This window comes from Catharus ustulatus, chromosome 13 (assembly GCF_009819885.2).
Source record: "Catharus ustulatus isolate bCatUst1 chromosome 13, bCatUst1.pri.v2, whole genome shotgun sequence".
Taxonomy (NCBI): Eukaryota; Metazoa; Chordata; class Aves; order Passeriformes; family Turdidae; genus Catharus; species Catharus ustulatus.
The window spans coordinates 20,091,228-20,112,875 of record NC_046233.1 but is presented as its reverse complement, the minus strand read 5'-3'; the positions used below and the strand labels follow the sequence as shown (position 1 = coordinate 20,112,875).

At 45.2% G+C, this 21,648-nt stretch overlaps 2 protein-coding genes across 8 annotated transcripts in view; both read right to left on the bottom strand.

Annotated features, from left to right (window-relative positions):
- Positions 1–8,401, bottom strand: part of CARD19 (caspase recruitment domain family member 19) — a 46,661-nt gene extending 38,260 nt beyond the window's left edge. The window contains exon 1 of one of the 2 annotated variants that reach the window (XM_033071539.2): positions 8,301–8,401. In XM_033071539.2, the coding sequence (XP_032927430.1) occupies positions 8,301–8,385 (85 nt within the window). In that variant the 5' untranslated portion in view covers positions 8,386–8,401. Of the gene's footprint in view, positions 1–7,516; positions 7,751–8,300 lie in introns of those variants that run through there. The other variant, XM_033071538.1, reaches the window with a different exon arrangement.
- An 8,973-nt stretch (positions 8,402–17,374) lies between these two features.
- The window catches only part of FGD3 (FYVE, RhoGEF and PH domain containing 3), a 102,068-nt gene continuing 97,794 nt past the window's right edge, over positions 17,375–21,648 (bottom strand). For 4 of the 6 annotated variants that reach the window (XM_033071533.1, XM_033071535.2, XM_033071536.1 and 1 more), the window contains exon 19: positions 17,375–18,777. In XM_033071533.1, coding sequence (XP_032927424.1) covers positions 18,553–18,777 — 225 coding nt within the window. In that variant the 3' untranslated portion in view covers positions 17,375–18,552. Of the gene's footprint in view, positions 18,778–20,333; positions 20,427–21,648 lie in introns of all 6 variants that reach the window. The other 2 variants (XM_033071534.1, XR_004419290.2) reach the window with 2 other exon arrangements.

Here is a 21,648-nt window from a genome sequence, read left to right as displayed (position 1 = left end):
AACAGCAGCGACAGGACTGTTCCTCTGGGTCAGTCACAATAAAGGAACATCTGGACAACAGCACAGGGTAAACTGGCAGATACCTAAGGAACACATCTGTCACAGGACATTACCTGACAAAAGACATGCAGTTTGGTAATGTGTGGTTCTGGCACCTGCCTCCTATCAGCCTTTCTAAATGAAAATATTCCTCATAAAACATTCTGTGCTTCTACTGATAAAATCATTCTTTAAAGTGTGATAGAGGGAACCCAATGTCTGATGATTCTTACAGGCCACCATTAAATATTCATAAAAATACTTTTTCAAAAAAGCTCATTCTCCCATTAATACATAATTTCTACGCAATTAAGGAGAGCAAAAAGGTAATTGAAGAGATACACATCCATTTACACATCTGTGCTCAAATAAGCTCTCTGCTCCCACCTCTGTTATAAGAGATACCTCAGGCTCACTCCTACCCACTTCCTTTATTTTATTTTATTCTGTGATCTTTTTTGTAGGTAAAACTGATTTTTCAGCACATGTAATTTACAACATGCAAGGATTCAGGTGCTGAGACTTCCACACCCATCACATTTTGGGCAGCATTGCTTTCATGGAATTACAGAATGGTTTGGGCTGGAAGGACCCTTTAAGCTCATCCCATTCCATCCCCTGCCATAGGCAGGGACACCTTCCACTAACCCACATTACTTCAGACCCTATCCAGCTGGCCTTGGGCACTTCCAGGAATCCAGTGGCAGCCACAGCTTCTTGGGCATCCTCTGCCATGGCTCCACCATTCTCTCAGGTCACCATGGAACCTGCAACATGGAAATCCCAGGACAATAGTGCACTTTCCCTCTGCCACCAGGTCCCTCTGTTCTAAGACAGATTTTGGTGGGCACATCCTTGCTGGTGTCCTTCACTGGGCCAATGAAGTCTGTATGTTTATAATTTCAACTTTCACCACTATTTTTTCCCAGTAGTCATGAATAATCTCTCATTCATTAAACAATTGTAACATTTCTGCAGAGGGTGCAAAGTGATCCACTAGTGTGAAAGCCAGCCACAGGAGAAGCCAAAAGAAACCCCACAGGTATTTCCACAGGGACAGTACATGTCTGTTAGGAGCCATGGATTGAGGAAGGATGGAGGATGCCCCACCAGAAAAGTGGACAGGACAGAGGCTGTGGGCTGCCCCATGGGAAGCTTTCTGCAGCATCCCTGGAGGAAGGGCAGCATCCCTGCATGCCCACTGCCCACCCTCAGCATGTTCCACTCTCCTCCACTGCTCCGGGTGCTGCAGGACACAGAGCTCAGCCCGGCTGCATATCTGCCTTGCCTGGTACTGGGTTATCTGCCTGCACCAGCTCTTTGATCTGGTTTGTGCAGTGACTGAACGGGGCTGATAAGAGCAGATGTGCCTGCACTATGTGGTCGGTGGCCTCTCGCTTACGCACAACACTTGCCACTCCGGGCACACAACCTCTATGGATGTCAGAAATCCCCACTGCTAGGGCCACATTGCACTCACCTACCTCAACCAAAAAAATTCTCAAGGAGGAAGAGTCCAGTGCTGAACAAAAAACACTTCAGTCATTAAAAAAATCCACCCCCAATGTGAAATTTTAGGTGGACCAGACCTGCACGCTACTTGATGATTATATATTATTTTTTGCCAAAATGCTTAAAACATAGAAATTGCATCTCCACAAAGAACTGATTAGTAAAGAAGATAGAAAAGATAGAAACTTTTCAACCTTTTCTCTTTGAAACCATTTTCCTGTTTTAAAACAGATGATGGAAAACAGGTTTTTTAATTTTCCTAGGGAATTTCCAACCACTCTGTTAAGCAAAACCAGTCTGAATGCTACAGACATTTTACCTGCATTCCCTCCCCCTGGCCCCCTCAGTTTCCCTAAGTCTTTCCCAAGAGCAATCTGAAGCTGCTTCTGTCCTTGGTTTGCTGCGTTTAGCTGTGAAATGCACACCATGGAGCTGTGATCTGGCATCCACAACTGTCAGCAAGAATTTCTGTGCATAATTGATTTAGACAGCAGTCTGAAAAAGTTAGCAATGCCTTTTATTATGGTGATAGAAGTCATTCTGGCTGAGAAGCCAACAGCCAGATTTAAAACCCTTCTCTGTAGTTTTATCACTTTTTATTTTTCTTATCTCCTGGTTGGTTCTTTTCCTGACAGAGTTTGGCTTTCCTATTCTGGGCTTCATGAAGAGGGAGGTGCAGCCAGCAGCCTGGCCAGAGCAACCAGCAAACTGCTCAGTGAGAGCCAGGCAGTATCCTACCAGGAACCACTCGGGCACAGCAATGATTAACAGCACAAGTCAATAAACACATCTGCTTTTGGCCTCCCTGCACACAGGAATTGGTGCAAGATGGCATGAAGATTGACAGGAATGCCAGTATAAGGACAGGGAACCAGTGCATTGTGTTTGCTTTTTCCCGTTTAAAAAGTCAATGATTGCAGGTGAGTTGTGCACAGAATGACAAGCAGCTCGGGAGAGCAGAGCAGATGTGTCCCCATGTTCTTGCCCTTCCTTTGCTCGTGGCTAGGGCTCAGGGCTGCACCTGAGAATTCAGCTTCTGGGCCAAAACAGATTAAAAGGAATGAAAACCTTAGTCTTAATCTAAATTTCTGCAAGTATTAACAATAATGGGCCAAACACCAGAGCTCTCTTGCCTGTGCAAAACTGCCCCCAATTTTGTGGGGCACCACTTCCTAGAGCAAAGCAGAACCTCTGTGTCCAGTCCAGATGCCTCTTTTGACCCAATCAGCTAGCAAAGGTCTTGGAAATAACTGTGGTTGTAAGCAGAAACCTTCCTGATTTTACACAACAAATTCTGCTTTTACACAACAGCACAAATTTCTGCTCTTCTGAACAAGAAAAATCCAACCCCAAAACTTGCCCTTTGCACCTCTCTGAGCTCCCACAGGCCACGCCATCCTCCCACACACTGTTCCCAGCCCACACATACACTCAGGGAATTTTGTACACCACTCCATTACCCTACTCAACTTCTGTCCGTATTTTCACCTCTCCTAAAATCCATTCCAAATCAAAGCTACTCTGCTTAGGAGTCTAGAATACATAAGCAGCATTTTGACTGGCTTTATTTCATCCCAGAAATAATAATGGAATCATCTCTCCCAGGTCTGTTGGAGGAAAGGCAAACAGTTAACCCATCCCTTTCCTCAATGTTGCTTCTACCAGCCACCACCACTCCAATTTGGGCTGAGGCTCCAAGTGCCGACCGCCCCAGCAGCTACAGACTTCCCCTAAGGATGCTGCTGGGCCACAGGGGCTCTGCTCTGCTGCAAAGGCTCGTTTGTAACCCAGCCACCAGCTCAACCCACAGGAATTGATTTATTTTGGGGAGCAGTTGCTCATTCTGCAACTTCTGCATTTCTCTCTGTCATCTGACAACCAAATGAGAGGCAGACGTTCCACGGAGACTGCAAAATCACCCCTCTGCCAATCCTGATCACTCAGTCAGTCAAAACTGTTCTTTAGAAAAACACACTTGCTCATCTGCAGCTGCATTTCAAAGACAGTATGTCAATAAAATGCCTAAATGAAAACTAACAATTGTCCTATGTGTTAGCTTTTCCCCATCACAATATTGAAGGCAAGACTCTACAGTGCACATAAAAAGTCAGTGGCAATCATGATTAATAAGCAAAATCGTGCCAATTCCAGCCTAGTTACAAATCTCTTCACTGTAGAATTGCAGAGATGCCTGGAGATGTTCTGCTTTTCCAGAGGAAAGGTCCAAGGATCTCCTCACTCTGCCACAGTGGGAACAGCAAAACTGGCAGTGGTTTTGCCCTTTAAAATATACCACACCACACCATCCAGAAAATGCTGGGTTAACCACTGTCATTGGGGGTGCTTCTGTGTTTAAGACTGACTTGTGATTTTTTAGATTTCAGTGTTTTGGATCCAAAGCATTCAGCTCATCTCATTCATTAGCTGAAATTCAGAAGTCTACTTATATTCTGTCTCTCTATCCTAGGTAATTTCAGAGTAGGTAGGATGAAGCATTGGAGAATACAACAGGGAACAATCTTGCACTGTGGAGGACTCAGAAAACCCAGTTAAAAAAAAAAAAAAAACCAAACAAACTTCTTTCTCTATTTTGTACTGTTCTAGAGCTTTAATGGCACAAAAATCCTTCCCTCAAAGCAGTATCAATGCCTGGTGCAAATGCCTAACCACCCAGATTAACACCTTGCAGTACAGGAGATAAAGCCAATTAGCTGACATTCTGCAACTGTCACTTCTTTTACATTGTTTAATACAGGCTTTGACTTTGAACTCACGGGAGAACAAGAAAGGAGAAACAACCCTGGAGAAATTACAAGCCCATATATTCCAAATTGTATCACCTTCTGCCCCGTGGAAATGGAAATCTGGGATCCATGTTCTCTTCTGCCTAAAAACTGAACCACATCTGAGGATCGCAGGCACAAGGTGATAAAATTGCTTGCATTCGTTCTGCAGAGCAGCAGTGCTCCTGGCTTTGAAGAACAACTTAGTTTTTTCTGTCCTAAAAGAGCAACTATAAGTTCTTAGTAACATAATTTCAGTTTCTGCACTGCCAGGGAAACTCATCTCAGAAAAATGAAGTTGTTCACAACAGAAGACCAGACAACTTAAGCCACACCTAAGCTACATCCAACCTGATACCAGCATCCCACCATGGCCACCAACATTCAGGCTACAACTGAGCCAATACGTGCTGTCTCTCCTATCCTTCAGCAAACTGCAACTTTTATCTGTTCTAAGCCAGAGACCCCATCCCTTTCTTTCAGTGGTGTCTGCTAGATAATTCCTTCCACAACTAGGTCTGAATGGAGCATTCACTGAAGCCTGCAGCACTTACCACCTCACCAAACCTCTCTCCCCTTCCTTGGTCTGGAAGGTGGAGGGAGGATAAGGCAGAACCACAATTACAGACAACAGCCCAGCAGTGAGACCTACCAATTTATAACCTGTCATAATGAGTGTTTCTGCATTTATTGTCCCTCTGTCTATGGCTGCACTGATGTACTTGTCGATGCATTTCTATGTTGACAGAAGTATGTGCTGCCTGGTCTGAAAGAGCCACAGGAGGGTATTGAGGAGTTAGAGGAAGCACAGCAAAAAAAAAGGTACCACCCTGGATAACCAGAGGGCCAGAGCCTCTCACTTCAGCAACATAAGGACTAAAAATACTGATATGCCTTTGTGCTCCTTCCTCTTTTTCCTGTTTCTCCCAGCATAATCTGGGCAGCTTCAGAGGCACCAGTACCTCAGTGGCACGGGCTGACAACAGCACCCTGCTCCCTGGCGATCCCCATAGGGCAGTACAGCGCTCAGGACACCTGACACAAGCCTTTCAGAATCTCAGAGGCTTTTCCGGAGAATTTACCGAGCCGGGCAAGCGCTGGTCGATGAGTGTCCACAGAACACCACCGCAGCACGTCAGTACCACTGTAAATGCCGCTGTGACAGCACAACAGCACAGTACAGGAGGCTTTTTCTCAGCTCCAGACATTCGCTATGCTCTTCCCATCCCATGCTCCTGCCCTGCACATTTGCTGGCCTTCTCTCGAGGTAAGCCAGGCTCCCACAGCTCCTCAGGGAAGCACACTGCTGACCCTCCCCAAATACAGGGTGGGATCGTTCTCCCTGCTCCTGTCAGTCCTTCAAAAGACCAGGAAAAGCACAGGGTGTTTGAATCTCACAGCTGTGTCTCAGGAAGCTCTAAGACCCTCAAGTACTACAGGCATCAGGGCTGTACTAAGGAACTTCCTTTAATTTCTCTCTCATTCATGCATTAATTCAAATGGAAATCCTGCCACATCTTTTTTTCATCCTCTCAAAAGGAACATGTGAGGGAGTTTATCTGCGCAAATCTTAATTACCACCCTATTGCTCATGGTCTGAAATAATGTAAGGGGGCACTTGGCATCAAAAAGGATTACACGACGTCATGAAAGATACTGCATACATACTGTATAACAACTGACAGCAAACATTGATGTATAAATAACACAGTCACATTTAAATGAACAAGAGTTTAATTTAAAATTATAAAAGTAGCCATCATTTTAGCTATCTAAACTGCTTAGGGCTGCCAGCAGTACATCCACCTGACTCAATACGTTCATACTTCCAAGCGGATGCTCATGAAGGTGGAATTGCACCATGGCAAAGCCCCATTAAGTAGCAGAGAGGGTGAAGAGCATGAAGAGCATGAAGAGCATGAAGAGCATGAAGAGCAGACACCCAGCTAAGGTCTGGCAAAGCCCGTGGGCACAAGCATCACTGCTGGTCCTACAGCCAATGCAGCAGCTCCGTGCAGCATAGCCAAGCCCTGACTAAACGTATTCCAGTTTAGCACCTTACTGAGAACCCCTGCTCCACACTTTTGGTGTAGCTGGCTTGGAAAAAATGGTCTTTGTTGTTCTGGTTGGAGACATGGCTGAGAGGAGCCAGGTCTATAGATATCCAAGGGGTTAACTGAGGCTAGATTTCTAATTTGAACACCAAATATTTTTTGGCAGATTGGCATTTCAAGCTGTTTTGCCACAGATCTACACAGGGTAAAATTAATCTATACAGAATCAGAAAGGCTGAGTGTAACACAGGACATGCCACTCCCAAAAACTCCTTTTAGCGTGGACAAACCCAGCTCCACAAGACTTTGACTCAACATATAAAAGCAGCCAAATATACATAATTTTTAAAAAGAAAAAAGTCAATAATTAGCAACACTATCAGGCTAGAGCAACAGGGTCTACACTTGGGTTTGAGTTAATTCTCTAAGCAGCTTCCCCAGAACTTGTTTCGCATTTTCCAATTAACTGCTCTATTAAATTCAAATTAAACAGTCAAGCTCATTCAGAAGATACAATTTAAAGCATTGCTTTGCTAGTAGTCCAAACACATTTGCCAATTTCTATAGGCACAACAAAATCAGATCATTAATGAAGTTTGTTAGAACTTCACAAGCCAAATAAATCGCAAGGATATGACAGGATGGGCTGCACTTGAGAAGGAGGTCCCTGGATTTCAGGACCACTCAGCCCTGCTTGCACTAAAGCCAGGGAAAAGTCCATCTGCCCTGTGATCTGAAGAACAGAGGAAGAAATCCTGGCAAGCAGCAGGTCACCACAGCTGCACCAAGCTCCAGATTTCTTCCATCTCACCTTGCTCCCAGACTCCAGAAGGTGGCTATGGCTGGGAGCAAGCATCTCCGGCTGGCTGGGCCAGCAGGTCCAGACCATGACTCTGCTCCCTCCAGGCCCAGACACTCACCAACACCACAGCCCTGTGCAGTGGATATGTCCCACCAGTTCAGACCCTTTGTCACCTCGCATTACCTGCAAATTATTGAACCTGCTTAAGCCAAAGAGGTTTTGAAAGTATGTTATGGTCTATGCAATCTAATTGAGTAACAAAACTCAAGGGAAGATAAGAAGGAAAAGTTTTGATTGGTTTCTCATTCTACCCCTCAATGTATTACCATATTTCATATCTTCATTTCCTTCCCAGCCCGATGACATGTGCCCAGGAGCGATGTCTCTGAGAACCAGCACCTTCCATCCTTGACAGACACTCCCCTCTGCCCGCATGCACTCGTCCTGCGTGCCCGCGGCGACTGAAAACCAAACTTCTATCATTCATCGCAGCGCCTCCTCTCTGGGAGCAATCACGCTGGCCAGGGCTCCAGAAGCCCCCGGGCGAGCCGCTCGGACGGCTCTGGAGTGGGGCTGCTGTGTGCAGCCCTGAGGGAGCTCGGCGCCTCCGACCGCGCCGCAGTCCAGGGCTGGCCCCGCTCGGCACCCCTAGTGCAGCCCCGGCAGAACTGTCCCAGGGTCTCAGGGACCCGCCGGGACACCCCCCGTGCCCGGGGTGGCTCCGGGACGGCTCCGGGACGGCTCCGGGACACCCGGAGAGCCCGAGAACTGCGGGGTGTGGAGCACTGTCCCCTCTGCGCTCCGCGGTGCAGGGACCGGCCGGAGGCGGCACGGACGGGGACGGGAGGGGCCCCTGCCCGGCGCGGGGGTCCGGAACTGGGTGAGAAGGTAACGCAGCCCGGGCGGGGCTCTCCTGCGCCCCTTTCCCGGGGCACATACACCTCCTCTGGCCGGGGTACTGCATCCTCCCCCGGTCACCCCGCAACCCTGCGCGGGAGGGATCCTGCACCCTGACCGGGCTCTGGCGCTACCACGCCGGCATACTCCCTTCCCTCCGATACGACGCAGGAGGGAACTTGTGCGAGGAACAATGCGAGACCACGCTCGTACCTGTGTATCCGCGGGGGCTGCCGCTGTCCCGCCCTAGCGCGGAGGTGCGCGGCGCGTCCAGCCCGGACGCGGCGGCTGAGGACATGGCTCCGCTGAGCGCCGCCGGGCCGAGCCGAGGCGAGCCGAGGCGAGCCGCCCGGCAGGTGCGCCGCGCCCGCACGCGTGTCCGAGGGGCCGGGCCGGGGAAGCAGCACGTCTAGCCACGGCCCGCCCCGGGGAGCCCCGCCGGGCGCCCGCCCGCGGCCCCGCGCGACACCCGAGGCGGGGCGGGGAAGGAGGGGCAGCGGGGCGAGAGGAGGGGCCACTCGGGGCTGGCGCAGCGAGGTTTCGGGCACGGGATAGCGCCGTACCCTGATAGCCCCGGGTTCGACCCGGCCCGGCCCTTCCCCACCCCGCGCGGCGTCCCACGAGCGGCCAGGCCGGGATGGGCCAGCGCTCGGCCCCACTGTCCCTCCCTGCCCTGCCCTGCCCCCTGCCCTGCCCGCTGCCTGTCCTCCTCTGCTGCCTGCCGTCAGTCCCCGATGCAGCCAGGCTGGTGCTCACAGCCTGCAGAGCCTCAGGTACCTTCAGGTACCCCAGTCTGGCTCTCATGGGTCTGGTCTTCCAAACACAGGCTACTGCTCTTCATGCGGTTATATTCCAGGAGCAGAATCTCTCGCATACATGCGAAGTTGTGTTTGTTTTCACTGGGAACTGCAGCTAAACCCACTGGATGGTTCCCAGATCCATCATCCTATCCGGAGCTGGGTGGCACACACCAACATGCACAGGTTACTTGATGAAACCCAGGTACCTTGCACACACTGCGTGTGTCATTTTGTGCTTTTCACATCCTGGCCATGTCACCCCCTGCCATTTACTGCCCTGGCAGCACTACCAAGGTGAGTCTGGGTCTCAGCAGTGTTTGCTGAGATCCTTGATTTGCTGACACTGACAGTGGATCAAAAAAAGCCAGTTGTTCCTCCTCTTGTTTTCTGTGGACATACGATAGGACCATTAAAGGCCTTTTCTTGAAACGTCAAATGTGGCAGGATGATGCCTACATGTAATGGTGACACAGCTCAGTGTGCTGCTGGCCACAGCACTCTTTCCTGTGAGCTTATCTGGCAGGGAGGCCATAGGAATATTGCAGGTATAAGGGACTGTTATTTCCATCTCTACAGCTAAACCACATTCAAAAAGCAAATGCTTGGTCACATTATAGCAGCACTCCAGTATTTTTGAAAAAGCTACAGCTTACGAGTTAGTTTAATATTTCTAGTAATGCCAGATATTAATCAATCTAATTAAAGTCAACAAGAACTATAGCTCCTCCAGTCAAATCCAGTGAAACCAGAGGAATACCAAAGCCAGAGAAGTAGTTTTTTCTCTAAGCCACTACCCCTGCAGCTGCTGTTACACAATTCAAATTGAACACAAGTGTGTTGCAAGTCAAATCTTTCCTTACAGGCACTCACAGAAGCAAATTAAGCAGCAGCACCTGAATTCCACTCACCTCATGGTAGCATTCAGATTTGGTTTGTAAGGGAATGTACAACCCGACAATAGTGGTTTTGCTCCACATGTCCTGGAACACAAGAGGCAGCCCTGTGATGTGACCCCCTAGAACATCACTCACCTCTCAGGCTGCAGGTGAGTGCTTTCATAATTTTTAAGGCCTCTGGTTTCACCTTCAGCATCAGGGGAAGCCATGCAGCCCCAGTCAGACACTTGCTGCTTTTGCTTAGGGATTGTTTAACTGTTGGATTTCACTAAGCTGCCCTAAGGCATTGCCATTCTTTTAATCCTTGTTATTAGAGCTGGCTCCAGGCATGCCAAGGGCACAAGACTGCTGAAGTGACAGTTCCCAGCAAAACTGCCTGGGCAGCTGCAGGGCTTGCCTGGCCACAAGCAGGGACATGTTCCCAAGTACCAGCCCTGCGATGGCAGCTTTCCAGCCCTCCAGCAGCAGCAAGCTGATCCCCTTTCTCCTCTCCTGGCTGACCCTGCTGCCACTCCCTTCTTCCCTGAGCCTCAGGAGCTGAGGCTGGCTCAACTGAGCATCAGCCCCTCAGCCCCACACAGTGACTCGGGTTTGCCTGCTCAGAGCCTCAGGGAGACCCTGTTGCTTGTTCTGTAACTCTTTAAAAGGAGAATAGTAGCTCTCAGCCTCAGCTTCTGTTTAGTCAGATCACCTATGCACAGGTGTGACAGCTAAAAACTCAGCGATTAAATTCCTGAAAAAAAAAATGTGACCCTCAGAAGTGACATGAAATGATTTGTTGGGTTGTCAGAGCTGTTCCCATTCCCCAGACTGCTGGATCAGTGGTGTGCTATTGCCCCAGGGAAGTGGTTTCACTCTGTTCCCTGACTTTTCCTCCTCTGCCAGCTATAGGCTTCACTCACAGAATCACCTACCTAGGTTGGAAAGACCTTTGAGATGACCGAGTCCAACCTATGACCTAACACCACCTTGTCAACCACACCATTCACTGAGTGGTACATCCAGTCTTTTCTTAAACATCTCCAGGAACAGTGACTCCATCACCTTCCTGGGCAGCCCATTCCAATGCCACTCTTTCTGTGAAGAATCTTTTCCTTATGTTAAGCCTAAACTTCCTCTAGTGCAGCTTAAGGCTGTGTCCTCTTGTCCTCTTGTTGATTGCTTGGGAGACTGATCCCCACCTGGCTTCACCCTCCTGTCAGGGAGTTGTAGAGGGTCATGAGGTCTCCCCTGAGCCTCCTCTTCTCCAGGGTAAACAATCCCAGCTCCCTCAAATGCTCCTCACAGGACTTGTGTTCCAGACCTTTCACCAGCCTTGTTGCCCTTATCTGGACACGCTGCAGCATCTCAACATCCTTCCTAAATCGAGGGGCCCAGAACTGGACACAGCATTCAAGGCAGGGAGTGGAATGAGATGGGCTTTAAGGTTACTGCCAACCCAAACCATTCTGTGATTCTATGATAGATGTGGGAATAAAGTATTGCTTCTCTCACCAGGGAGGAGTAATGCTGGGAACTCCTCAGTGTGGAAGAAACCAACCTGTACCAAGGAATAGTGCATGCAGGAACCTGAAGAGTCCTTTCTGCAAGGACCCACTGTATGCCCACACCCAGCTCCATTTTGGCTTCTCCAGTGGCTCCCCTGGGCTATCAGTGGCACAGAGCTCTGCCATGCTCGTGTAAAGGTGGCTCATGGCTGATAACAAGTGACCTGCTTGCCTGCTGCAAACTCCAGTGTATTTTCGTGTTTTCTAGTAAGTGTTAAGGAGGTGGTGGATTCAGCTTGGGGCCACAGCTCAGGAACTATTTTCTTGTATTACCATTAAGTGCAGTCCAGTGCCACAGTATAGAAAAACACAGCAGAACACAGCTACAGATATCCCATTGGAGCCTGAAAATGCTAAGCTAATTTGAAGAGGGAACATTTTTGTTACTTCCTTTATAGAAATGAATAAATACAGTGTGACAGGCCAAATGGCATCAATACACATCCTGTTTGTCAGTAGCTTGGAAAAACAAACACTCTGAGAACAACCATTTGTGTCTTCAATCCAAGATAAAATGTTGCTGTGAACACACATGGCCTGTCTCCTCCAACATTGTTTGGGGCTAATCAGCACAATTCCAGTTAAGCAGACATGGCCTTGCAAATTCATTTATTAATTTCCTTCTCCTAATGTCTACTTTTTACAAATGTCAGGATATTTATTCTATATCTGGTCATCTTCTACCAGAGATGAGCTCTATACTTTATAAGCCTCAAGTAAACATAGAAGCAGAATGGTTAAGGGACCTTAAAATCCATCCAGTTCCACCCCCTGCCATGGGCAGAGATCTTTCCTTATCCCAGGTTGCTCTGAGACCCATCCAATCTGGCCTTGGACACTCCCAGGGAGCCAGGGGCAGCCTGTGCCAGGGCCTCCCCACCCTTCTAGTAAAGAATTTATTCCTAATATCCAGTCTAGCACTGCCCTCCTTCAGCTTACCGTTGTTTCCCCTTGTCCTATCACTCTATGCCCTTGTGAGTATCAAGTAAATTCCCCTCATTTCAGAGAAACACCACTCATTTGGTGGAGCCTGCTCCAAACCTGTCCAGAACCACGGTGCCAGGGTAAGGTTTGTGTGATGAAGCTGGCACACGTGCCAAGCTCCCAGGTCAAACAAATCCTGGGGATTTGATCTGCATAACTCAGAAGAGGATTGAGCCCATGTGACACCAGCAACTGCTTTAGACCCTTGCATGAGATGCATATTGGATTTGCTTTTATCCCTTCAAAACAGCAACAGGAAGCAATCTCTAAGGTGCATAGTAAAGCGTTAGTGTGCTGTTCCTGATTGATGACTTCATTACAGACTTACAGAAATGCTTTATTATCCTAAGACTACTGCATACTTCAGAAATCAGGGAAGAATTACTAATGTGCCACAAATTTGACACAAAAAACAATTAGCAGCTATTGGAATAATACCGTAGTGTCATGTTTTCTCTATGCTAGGAGAAATGGGGGGAAATTCACTGTAAAGGGAGAACATTAACTATTTGCAAGTGAAGATGAATGAAAATCTGCAGAGCCCTTGTCTCCAAATTACTCTACGTGAAGTGCTCAAGTCTCCTGTGCATCTAGGGACAGTAAATCACTGATTACCTAAGGCTTGGCAGGAAGCAGAAATGCTTAAAGATCAAACAAAGCTATATGGTCAGATCCTCAGCTAATTTAACAGACAGTTGTAACTAAATCCATCTATTTATACCAGCCAAGGAGCTGCCTGGTGTCTGTTCTAGCAAATAAAAATTTCTTTTATTTTATGGTGGATGCTCAGTGCTTTTCACAGTTCTGCATTTCCCCTGTGCAGTTTTAAATGGATTGTTGCAATTTTATTAAGCTATTTTTAACATTTTCCGCTTTTCCATTCACATAATGGATTTGTCACAGTCTCTAAGTGGTACAAATATAATTGTTCAGATGCTCTGCAGCATTGTCAGTTTGCTCATTTAGCAAGGACCAGTGATTGAAGGATATGCATGTACATGTCTAGCATCAACTTCAAAACAGACTGAGCTGATATTGGTTAATATTTCTTCTTCCAGCTGGCTTACTGGTTTACTTTCTTTCAGCTGTTTACTGAACAAGGGAAATATTGCCCACCAGCAAAGTCCTCACACATCACTACTGTTCAAGACAGTCAAAATTACACAAGATGTTGAAGAGATGCTGAATATTCAAATATTCTTTGCGCCAAACATAAACAGTCTGAGACAGAAATATGAAAAAAATAAATTCCCTGCACCAGCATCTGCCCTTGACCCACCTCATGTCCTGTGCTGTCAAAGAAAGGAGATTCGGGGTGAGGAAGCAAATGTGATCAGAGCTATCCAGCATGAAACAAAGAAACAGTCCAGACTCTTTATGTACAGAAAGAGACACCTGCGAAGACCCAGGAGACTTCTGTGCAACCTCGGGGTCCTGAGGAAGGTTAAGTGGAGGTGTTCAGTGCTGCTCCCCAGGCACCTGGAAGTTGCCAGCACTACAGCTTCAAAAAAAGGTAAGAAACTTTCTAGCCAAGGTGGGGTTTAGCTACAGAATTCTTTGACACAGAATACTGTGGATATTAATAATTTTTCAAAATTACAGTGAAAAAAATAATCAGTTAAGTTCTAGGTCAAAAATCATCTAGGGGGTTATTAAAGGCTGAGTACCATCTTTAGCTCAGGATATCTTTGAGCATCAGGCAGCTGACAGTCACACATCCATACGTGTTCCTTCACATCTGCTTTGGCCATGGCTGGAGACAGGTTCCTCACCTGGCTATGCTGTGTGCTCTGGGCAGGTACAGGTGCTCACCTCCCAAATCCACCAGCATCCTCCACATCACTCCTGGAGAAGGGAGATGGGCATACACACGGTCCCAATGTGCTCCAGCACAATGATTACTTTGATCATCTCTAAAAGATGCTTACAATGGACATAAAAACATATTCCTCATTTTCACTCCTCTACTGTATTTTATCTCTCTGAACAGCTCCAGTATCAAACAAGAAACTCAAAGCTTTGTCATCTTTCTGAAGAAACTGTGAGCAACTGTCAGTGACAAGGAATTCCACGAGAAGAGAAAAACAGATCTGGGATTCACATTGCCTCCCCTGCATCACCTTTAGAAGCAGTTTTACATACACATATATGATTGTGCTCATCTTGTGGGGACTCACGGGGTTCAGATTTAAGAAATAAATTAATTCTTCCCTGTGAGGGTGATGAGAGCCTAGCACAGGGTGCCCAGAAAAGCTGTGGTTGCCCCATCCCTGAAGAGTCCAAGGCCACGTTGGACAGGGCTTTGGAACACCCTGGAATAGTGGAAGGTGTCCCTGCCCATGGCAGGGGGTGGAACAAGATGATCTTAAGGTCCCTTCCAATCCAAACGATATTGTGATTCTGTGACTTAGCAAAAACCCTCATTTGATCACAACAAGGCATTGATATGGTGGCACTAGTTCTCCTAAACCCTCAGTCAATGAACCCTGTGTAACCCATCATAGCCAACACAGAGGCTAGAGAATGAGAAAACCAAATGAGCACACTGAAGTCTAGCCTTTTTATAAGAAATCAAGGTTAATAATAAAGAGTTCATCTGAATGGATCAGTCCCATTTGCCTCTGTGAGATCTGGTCCCAATTCCCTGGTGCTGATGGTCCGCAGCAGACACAGCAGGTAAGGGCCATCCATTTCACAGTTTTCCTGTTTCTCAGCAGATTTGTCCATGCCAACTTTGCCCCTGATGGACCCTGGATACAATATCCATGATCCTTTGAATACTCAATCTGGGGCCAGTAAAAGGTCACACATCATTTAGCAAAAACACAACTTCTGCCCTGATAATTTTACATTCCCTCTTTATAATTTTGAGTAGAGACATTGATTTCAAATAAAACCTCTTCACTGACTGGTTTAGTGTTGACAGCGAGTCTTGTCCAAACTCCCAAGATCACAGCAGCAGAACTCAGGTATTGCTTGTACAGTACCAAAAGGCTCAGAAGTAGGTGGAGAAGATGTAGGTGGATCAACTGGATCCAGACAATTTCTGTAATGCTGTGTCTGTCTGAGTCATAGTTCTGTGTTGTTCCTCATCCTGATCACCACACTCGCTCACCACCTGCAAAATGAGCCACCCACCAACATGCATCCCACCTCTAGGTAAGAAATAAATAATTGGAGACTGGCCTCATATGTCTGCTCTGTCACTGCCTTTTTCCCTTGCCCTTGCCAGTTCTTTGTATTTTTGTCTTTGCCAGCTCTTCCTTCTGAGGGCATAACAACACATTTTAAAAGAATAGGAAAATTAATAAATAAGAACTCATAATGAAAAATGTGTGGGAATGAGATTAAATACAGCTAACTGATTTGTTAATGAAATCTTCCTGAAACAAATCCAGGGTTGCTCAAACCCTTAATCTATGATTGCCAATTTACAGAAAAAAATAAAGAAAAAAAAGACAGACATCAGTTTAATTCAGGCAAGAGATGGACATCTTGGAGAGAGACAGCAGCTCCTGGAGAAGCAAAGGAAAGGTTATCCAGCTGTTGGCTCTCACAGATTTGTGAGGTTTAGCTCCCAAACACAGCAGAATTTTGGGATCCTGCAGTGCCTGAGAGCCCAGAGCACCACAGCTTGGTTTAATTCTGCCCCAGGCATGCTCAGAGCAGGAGTATTCTGGCTATGAGGCAGGTAGGATCTGGTGCCTTGACCTGACAGGCAGAGTCACAAAGACTTGGTGTGTTTTACTTCATGGTTGCAAGCAGCAAAGTGAAGAGGATTGGTTGGCACAGCTCCACAGCCACATTCCTCATGCACAGAGAAGGTTCTTGGCTTATTGTGAGATTCTGGCATCTTTTATGAAATGTGCTGATGTCAGGACACTGCAGCTATGGGTATTGTACTTTTAATCCGCACTTCATCAAAATTCAGTCCCCTGGTTAAACTTAACCGCTGCTGCCACAACTAAATTTTCTTCTCTGGTCTTATCATGGTCAGCATATACAATACAGCTCTGTGCAGAGGTAGAAAGGGGCTATTAGAGGCTAAAATCTTATTTATGCACTAATACGAAGGCATAAGTAGGATTTTGGGGATGCTTAATCCCTGTGCTAACACTCTGCACAGAAGCAGGCTGAGCTCAAAAGAACAGCTTTTATGACAAGGAAAGTCTAAAGCTTACAGCTTTTATGACAAATAGTGTCAGCAATGCCTATTTCTTCAGCTTTGGGAGTTCCCACTTCCTTCCAAAGGAGAGAAGATGAGGAAGGAGAATGAAACAAAGGTCCTAACCCTCTAGCCCCTGATGTGCTGCAAACTTAGGACAAACCTTCAGAGACATGTAGTGATTTCTCAGAGGGCTTGATTGTGATTTCACTGCAGCACTGTATTGTGGGATCTTGTGTTGGTCAGCCAATGCAGATCAAGAGAGACTCTCCTACAATAGTGTTCTGTAGCCTGTGGCTGTTCTCTGAGGGTGCTTTGCTCTTGCATTACGGCATGTTGGTTTGTTAATGTGTTCACTAAGCACATTTCCCCTGATATGCTTAGAATCATAGAATGAGAGAATGTTAATACAAACAAACAAACAAAAACTCTACCTCCAAACCAGAAATGTTACTAAATGAGTAAATTTTCAAGGCAAGTACTCTACATCATTATATTTTCAAGGAAGCTTGGGAGAAGAAATAACACACACTGTAAATAATTCCTTTTCATGGTAAAACTCTTCAAGAAATCCTTTCTGTGTAGACTGCTGAGAGAGGGTGAGTAGGGAGGAGAGGAAGAAAATTTCCAGTAGATAATCAAATACATGGCCTCTCATTTTTTATCATCATGGACTTCAGATATACGATTTATTCACCAATGTAAAAAATAAACCAAACCCCAAAGAAGGATAAGTGCTTTTCTGTAGGTCCAAAAAATATTCACTGATTCAGATCACTAATTTTCAACAATCTTAAAAAACTCTGCCTGTATGGAGCATTTCTTCCTCTCTATCAATATCAGAAAATGTAGAAGGCTAAGGAGGAAACAAAAGTTAAACCAAACCATTTAAAAATACAGTACTGTGACAGATTTTATTTCATTTTGATTGATACTACATGCTTACTACCACTAGGAACAGACATACCTTTTTTGTTTGTTTGTTTTGGACTTCTATGTATTTTTTTTAACCTATATTAAATGTTGACCTAAACTTTGCTGTGCCTTGGAAATCTGGCTCCAGAGTTAACTGCAGGAATTTTTATTTAAATAGATAAGCATTTATGTTTGAAAATAAGACAAAAACAAGTAAACAGGAAAATTAAATTACAAATTCAGTTCATACAAATATCTCTTAACTACGCACTAAATCCTGTTAATTAGCTGAGGTCTTTTAAAAATTCTTAAAATACTTATGAAACATTATTTACAAAATATATAAATAAAATCTAGGCCACTTAAATTAACCAATACAACAAAAAAAAGCCACCTTTTTGTATGGTGTATACTAAAAATGTTCTTGTTTATTGATCATAACCCAGTCTGCAGTATAAAATGTTGGTTCACTTACATGAAAATGGGCTCCAATATAAGGAAGGGAGGTATTGGTTCCAGAAGAAAGCAATCAATATAATATATGCTTAAAATCAATGAGGCTTCTTAATGTTCTGTTGCACCATTTGCAGTCATTTTTAGAAGTCCCTTCTACAGTATTTGTCATTTGAACAGGTCATCTCAAAATAGCAGAGACATCGTTTTAGCAATGGGAAAATACTCAGTACACTGCTCACACATCACAAAGACCTTACCAGGAGAGTGAGGCAGAGAATGGAATGTCAGTGGCCAGCACAAGCCTTTACAACACTTAACTTAAAAGGCAGCATTTATAGAACTAATCACAGACTATACACATCCTGCACTCAACAGCAACCAAAAGGACTGGAAAATATACATTTAGGAAAACAAAAGACCGATGGTTTTCCATTGCCTTTGTTAAAATTAATGCTTTGCTCTTTGTCTTTTGTTTTAAAACCAACATTGACACCACCACCAACTATAACTACTTTTTCATTTAACATAATATATGGCAGGTAACTACTGTACGTGAAAAATGTACAATAAAAAGTGAGAAACCACTGAATTTCCTATGCAGACACATGAAAATATAAAGCCATACAGATTCCAAAGTGCCGTGAATACCAAATCCAAGTGATGGTTTATAGCATGTAGGAGAGAAATGAAATGAAACTTGCTCTATGGGTTGCTGAGCCCTTCAGCTGTATCCTCAGTCTCCCCTTTGGCAGCTTTGGTGAGAACTTCCATCCATTTAATCTGCAGCTCTTCATCTTCTGCACTGAAATAGAGAGTTTGATGGGACTGGCAAAGCTTAAAAACATGCTTCACATCAAACTTCTCACCAGAACCTGGTAAGCTGACTTCGTAGCCAGGCAGAGGGATGGGACGTGGGCTTCGTCCATCCTAAAGGAGAGAGAACAAGTGTAAGAATTCAGGAGCAAAGGCAGTTTGAGGTGGGAGGGGTGGCACACTGCATGGAGCCGGCAGGCACACACTGCGGGGAGCACACGGACACAGTCCCAGGCTCTGCAGCGGAGGAAGCAGGGACGAGGCAGTACCAAATGCTCAGCTTAAACCAGCAAAAAGCAATGCCTTACTGGTGCTTTATTCTTACTTCACTGATTTCCTTTCACAGTATATATGGCCATGGATTTTCATATAATTTCATGTAACTTATGCATGTGACTTTGACAAAATTTCCTCTGCATTAGATACAGGCAATGGGATCCAGCTGAGAAGAGATTGGTGTTGTCCCTTTTGAACATCATGGAATATTTTGCAGGATTTGTTAAAAAGAAGCAAATAAACAAAGCTAGACCCTGAGAGACAACAAGGTAACTAAAGGGCAAAGAAAAATTCTTTGAAAGAAAAGACAGTTTTTGATTTTTAGTCATTTATGATGCCTTTGAGAGTTCTCAAGGAAGCCAATGCTGAAATTCTTCACCATCCTTTAAAAGCCAGATCTAAGGAGCAAGACAGCTCTCTAACACTCACATCTTCAGCATCAACCAACTCCTCTCCTAAGCTCTCAAGAAAGACATATTTTATCAAGGCAGGGTGTGCCATGGCCAAGTCATCTCTTCAACTGCTCCCAGCAAAGTGTTTCTAAAGATGAGTCCCCAAACTGAAGTCTGAATCACACAGGCATCAAGGCATCTGTACAAAGCTGTCACCTTTTGCAGCAGCTGCTTGTGTTGCAACCCTATACTAAAGCTAATTAAGCATCCTACAGAGAAGTGGCAAAGTCATTCTTTTGTCAGCCCGAAACAAATGCAGATGACTTGGTAAATCTGGCAGAGGACCAAAACTCTGAAAACAATGGCCAAAAAAAGCGCCTGCTTTTCCAACACTTTGTCTAAAGTAAGTCAAGTATCAAAACTGCTCACATCAATGCAAACACATACATTAACTAAATGGGCAAGAAATACACAGTCAAAGATGTATGACAGTTTATTAAATTGAAACTGGCTCCTTGATTTATTCATCTATTGCTCGTTATTGTCATGCAAAAATGTCAGAGTCCAACTGCTTGATGACCAAGCACTATTCAATGAGATTTAAGGCAGCTTTAGGCCAAACAATGAAGTTACACTCAGTTCCCATTTGAGTGTAACTAGCTGACCTAAATACAGCACAGTTTCTATTCCCTGACACCACAGCCACATCCTTATAAACAGGAAGGTCTTGCCCATGCAGAAGAATTGGCATGTACAGAGCAGCTCCTGCACACGTGGCACTGCTCAAGCAAGCAAACATGGGACTGATGAACACAAATGCACAAGAGCACATGCAAGCTCAACCATGCCTGTTTCACTGGTCTTGGTTTGGAAGAGTAGACATTTAGACTTGTCAAATGGAAAATTGTAGGTTGCCCATGACAATGACAAATGATGTCGTTTGTAGCCACAAAGTGCACCATAAGAGCAAACTGATGTTTGAGTTATATGTGTTGCACCTACCCAACATGTGCAGACACAGGCAAATTAAGCAGTCTGCCTTTGGTCTCGCATCCTCCCTTATTATTCTGCCTTTGGCATTTTGTCTGTACCTGCCTGATCCAAAAGGAAGGGATTTACATTATCTCTGAAAAGCTGTACTGCTGACAGGTAAAGGTGAAGCACTTGGCCTTGAGAAATACCCCACCCCAATCCAGACTTCTCTTTGGGATCAGCAGCATCTGTCGTTGCCATATATTGCTGCTAAGCCCTTCCCTCCTACCTGAAGCCCAGCAAATCCAGGGGCTACTATGCATCCATGAGGAATTCCACCCTATACTGAGCATGCAAGTAGGATTTACAGGCCTTATATGAGAGATGAAATTCATGTTTTAGTTTTAAGAGCCTACCGATTTTGCTGGTTGGACTGTATTTTTTAAAAATATTTCTGTGTGCAACATAGTATGACTGCATGCTACTGGTATTTCATCACACCAAAATACCAGAACTTCACTTTAGGGCTGATCACAATAATTTTCCTCTGATAGTGAGTGAGTGATAGAAAAAAATCTAGTGGATGTGTAATACTGTAAGCAACCACAAGTACTGTGCACTCATCCTGACTCTCAGCAGTACAACACAAATGGGTTATTTATCTAGGTCATTACAGCAGCATGTATTTATCACTCTGTTACAGTCATTGCAACACCCAGGGTTTAAGATCTGGGAACAGACAACTCAGTTCCACCACACAGGCAGTTCTGTTTCAGGCACCCCTGCCTACAGACATGCCTCTTGCACTACACAGTTCTTTGCCGTGTATAAGCACTCCTAGATAACAGTGACCCACCAATGTCATTTTCCCTCTCCTACTTCTGAGTGGGCTTAGATAACCTCTGTTTTTTTCTACCTAAACTCCACTCTTTATCAACTCAAACTCCAACCTAACAGAAGTCATTGAGAGACTCATGTGATACAAAGATCTTCAGGACCAAAAAAAGGGCAGGCAGAGTTTTGTGCAGGGCCAGGTAAAGCTTCTACTAAATAAGATCAACAGGCAAGCCAAAAGAAAAATATTACTTCTCAAAAATCCTGAGCTCAATTGGGAACTCAGCTTCTCCCTTATTTTCTAAAAGTAAATGACATTTACATGATGAATGGAAGATTTTTCTTCTTTGTAAAACAAATTTTTGTCTTGGATCAAGCTTGATCTGATATATACATAATTACATACATAGTTTTACCTTTAATATTTCTCCAAAATCCATTACTTTTCTAGCTAGCCTGGAAGCCTTAACTTTGCACTCAGGTAAGTTCAGGTCAGAGCTTTGAAAGCAGC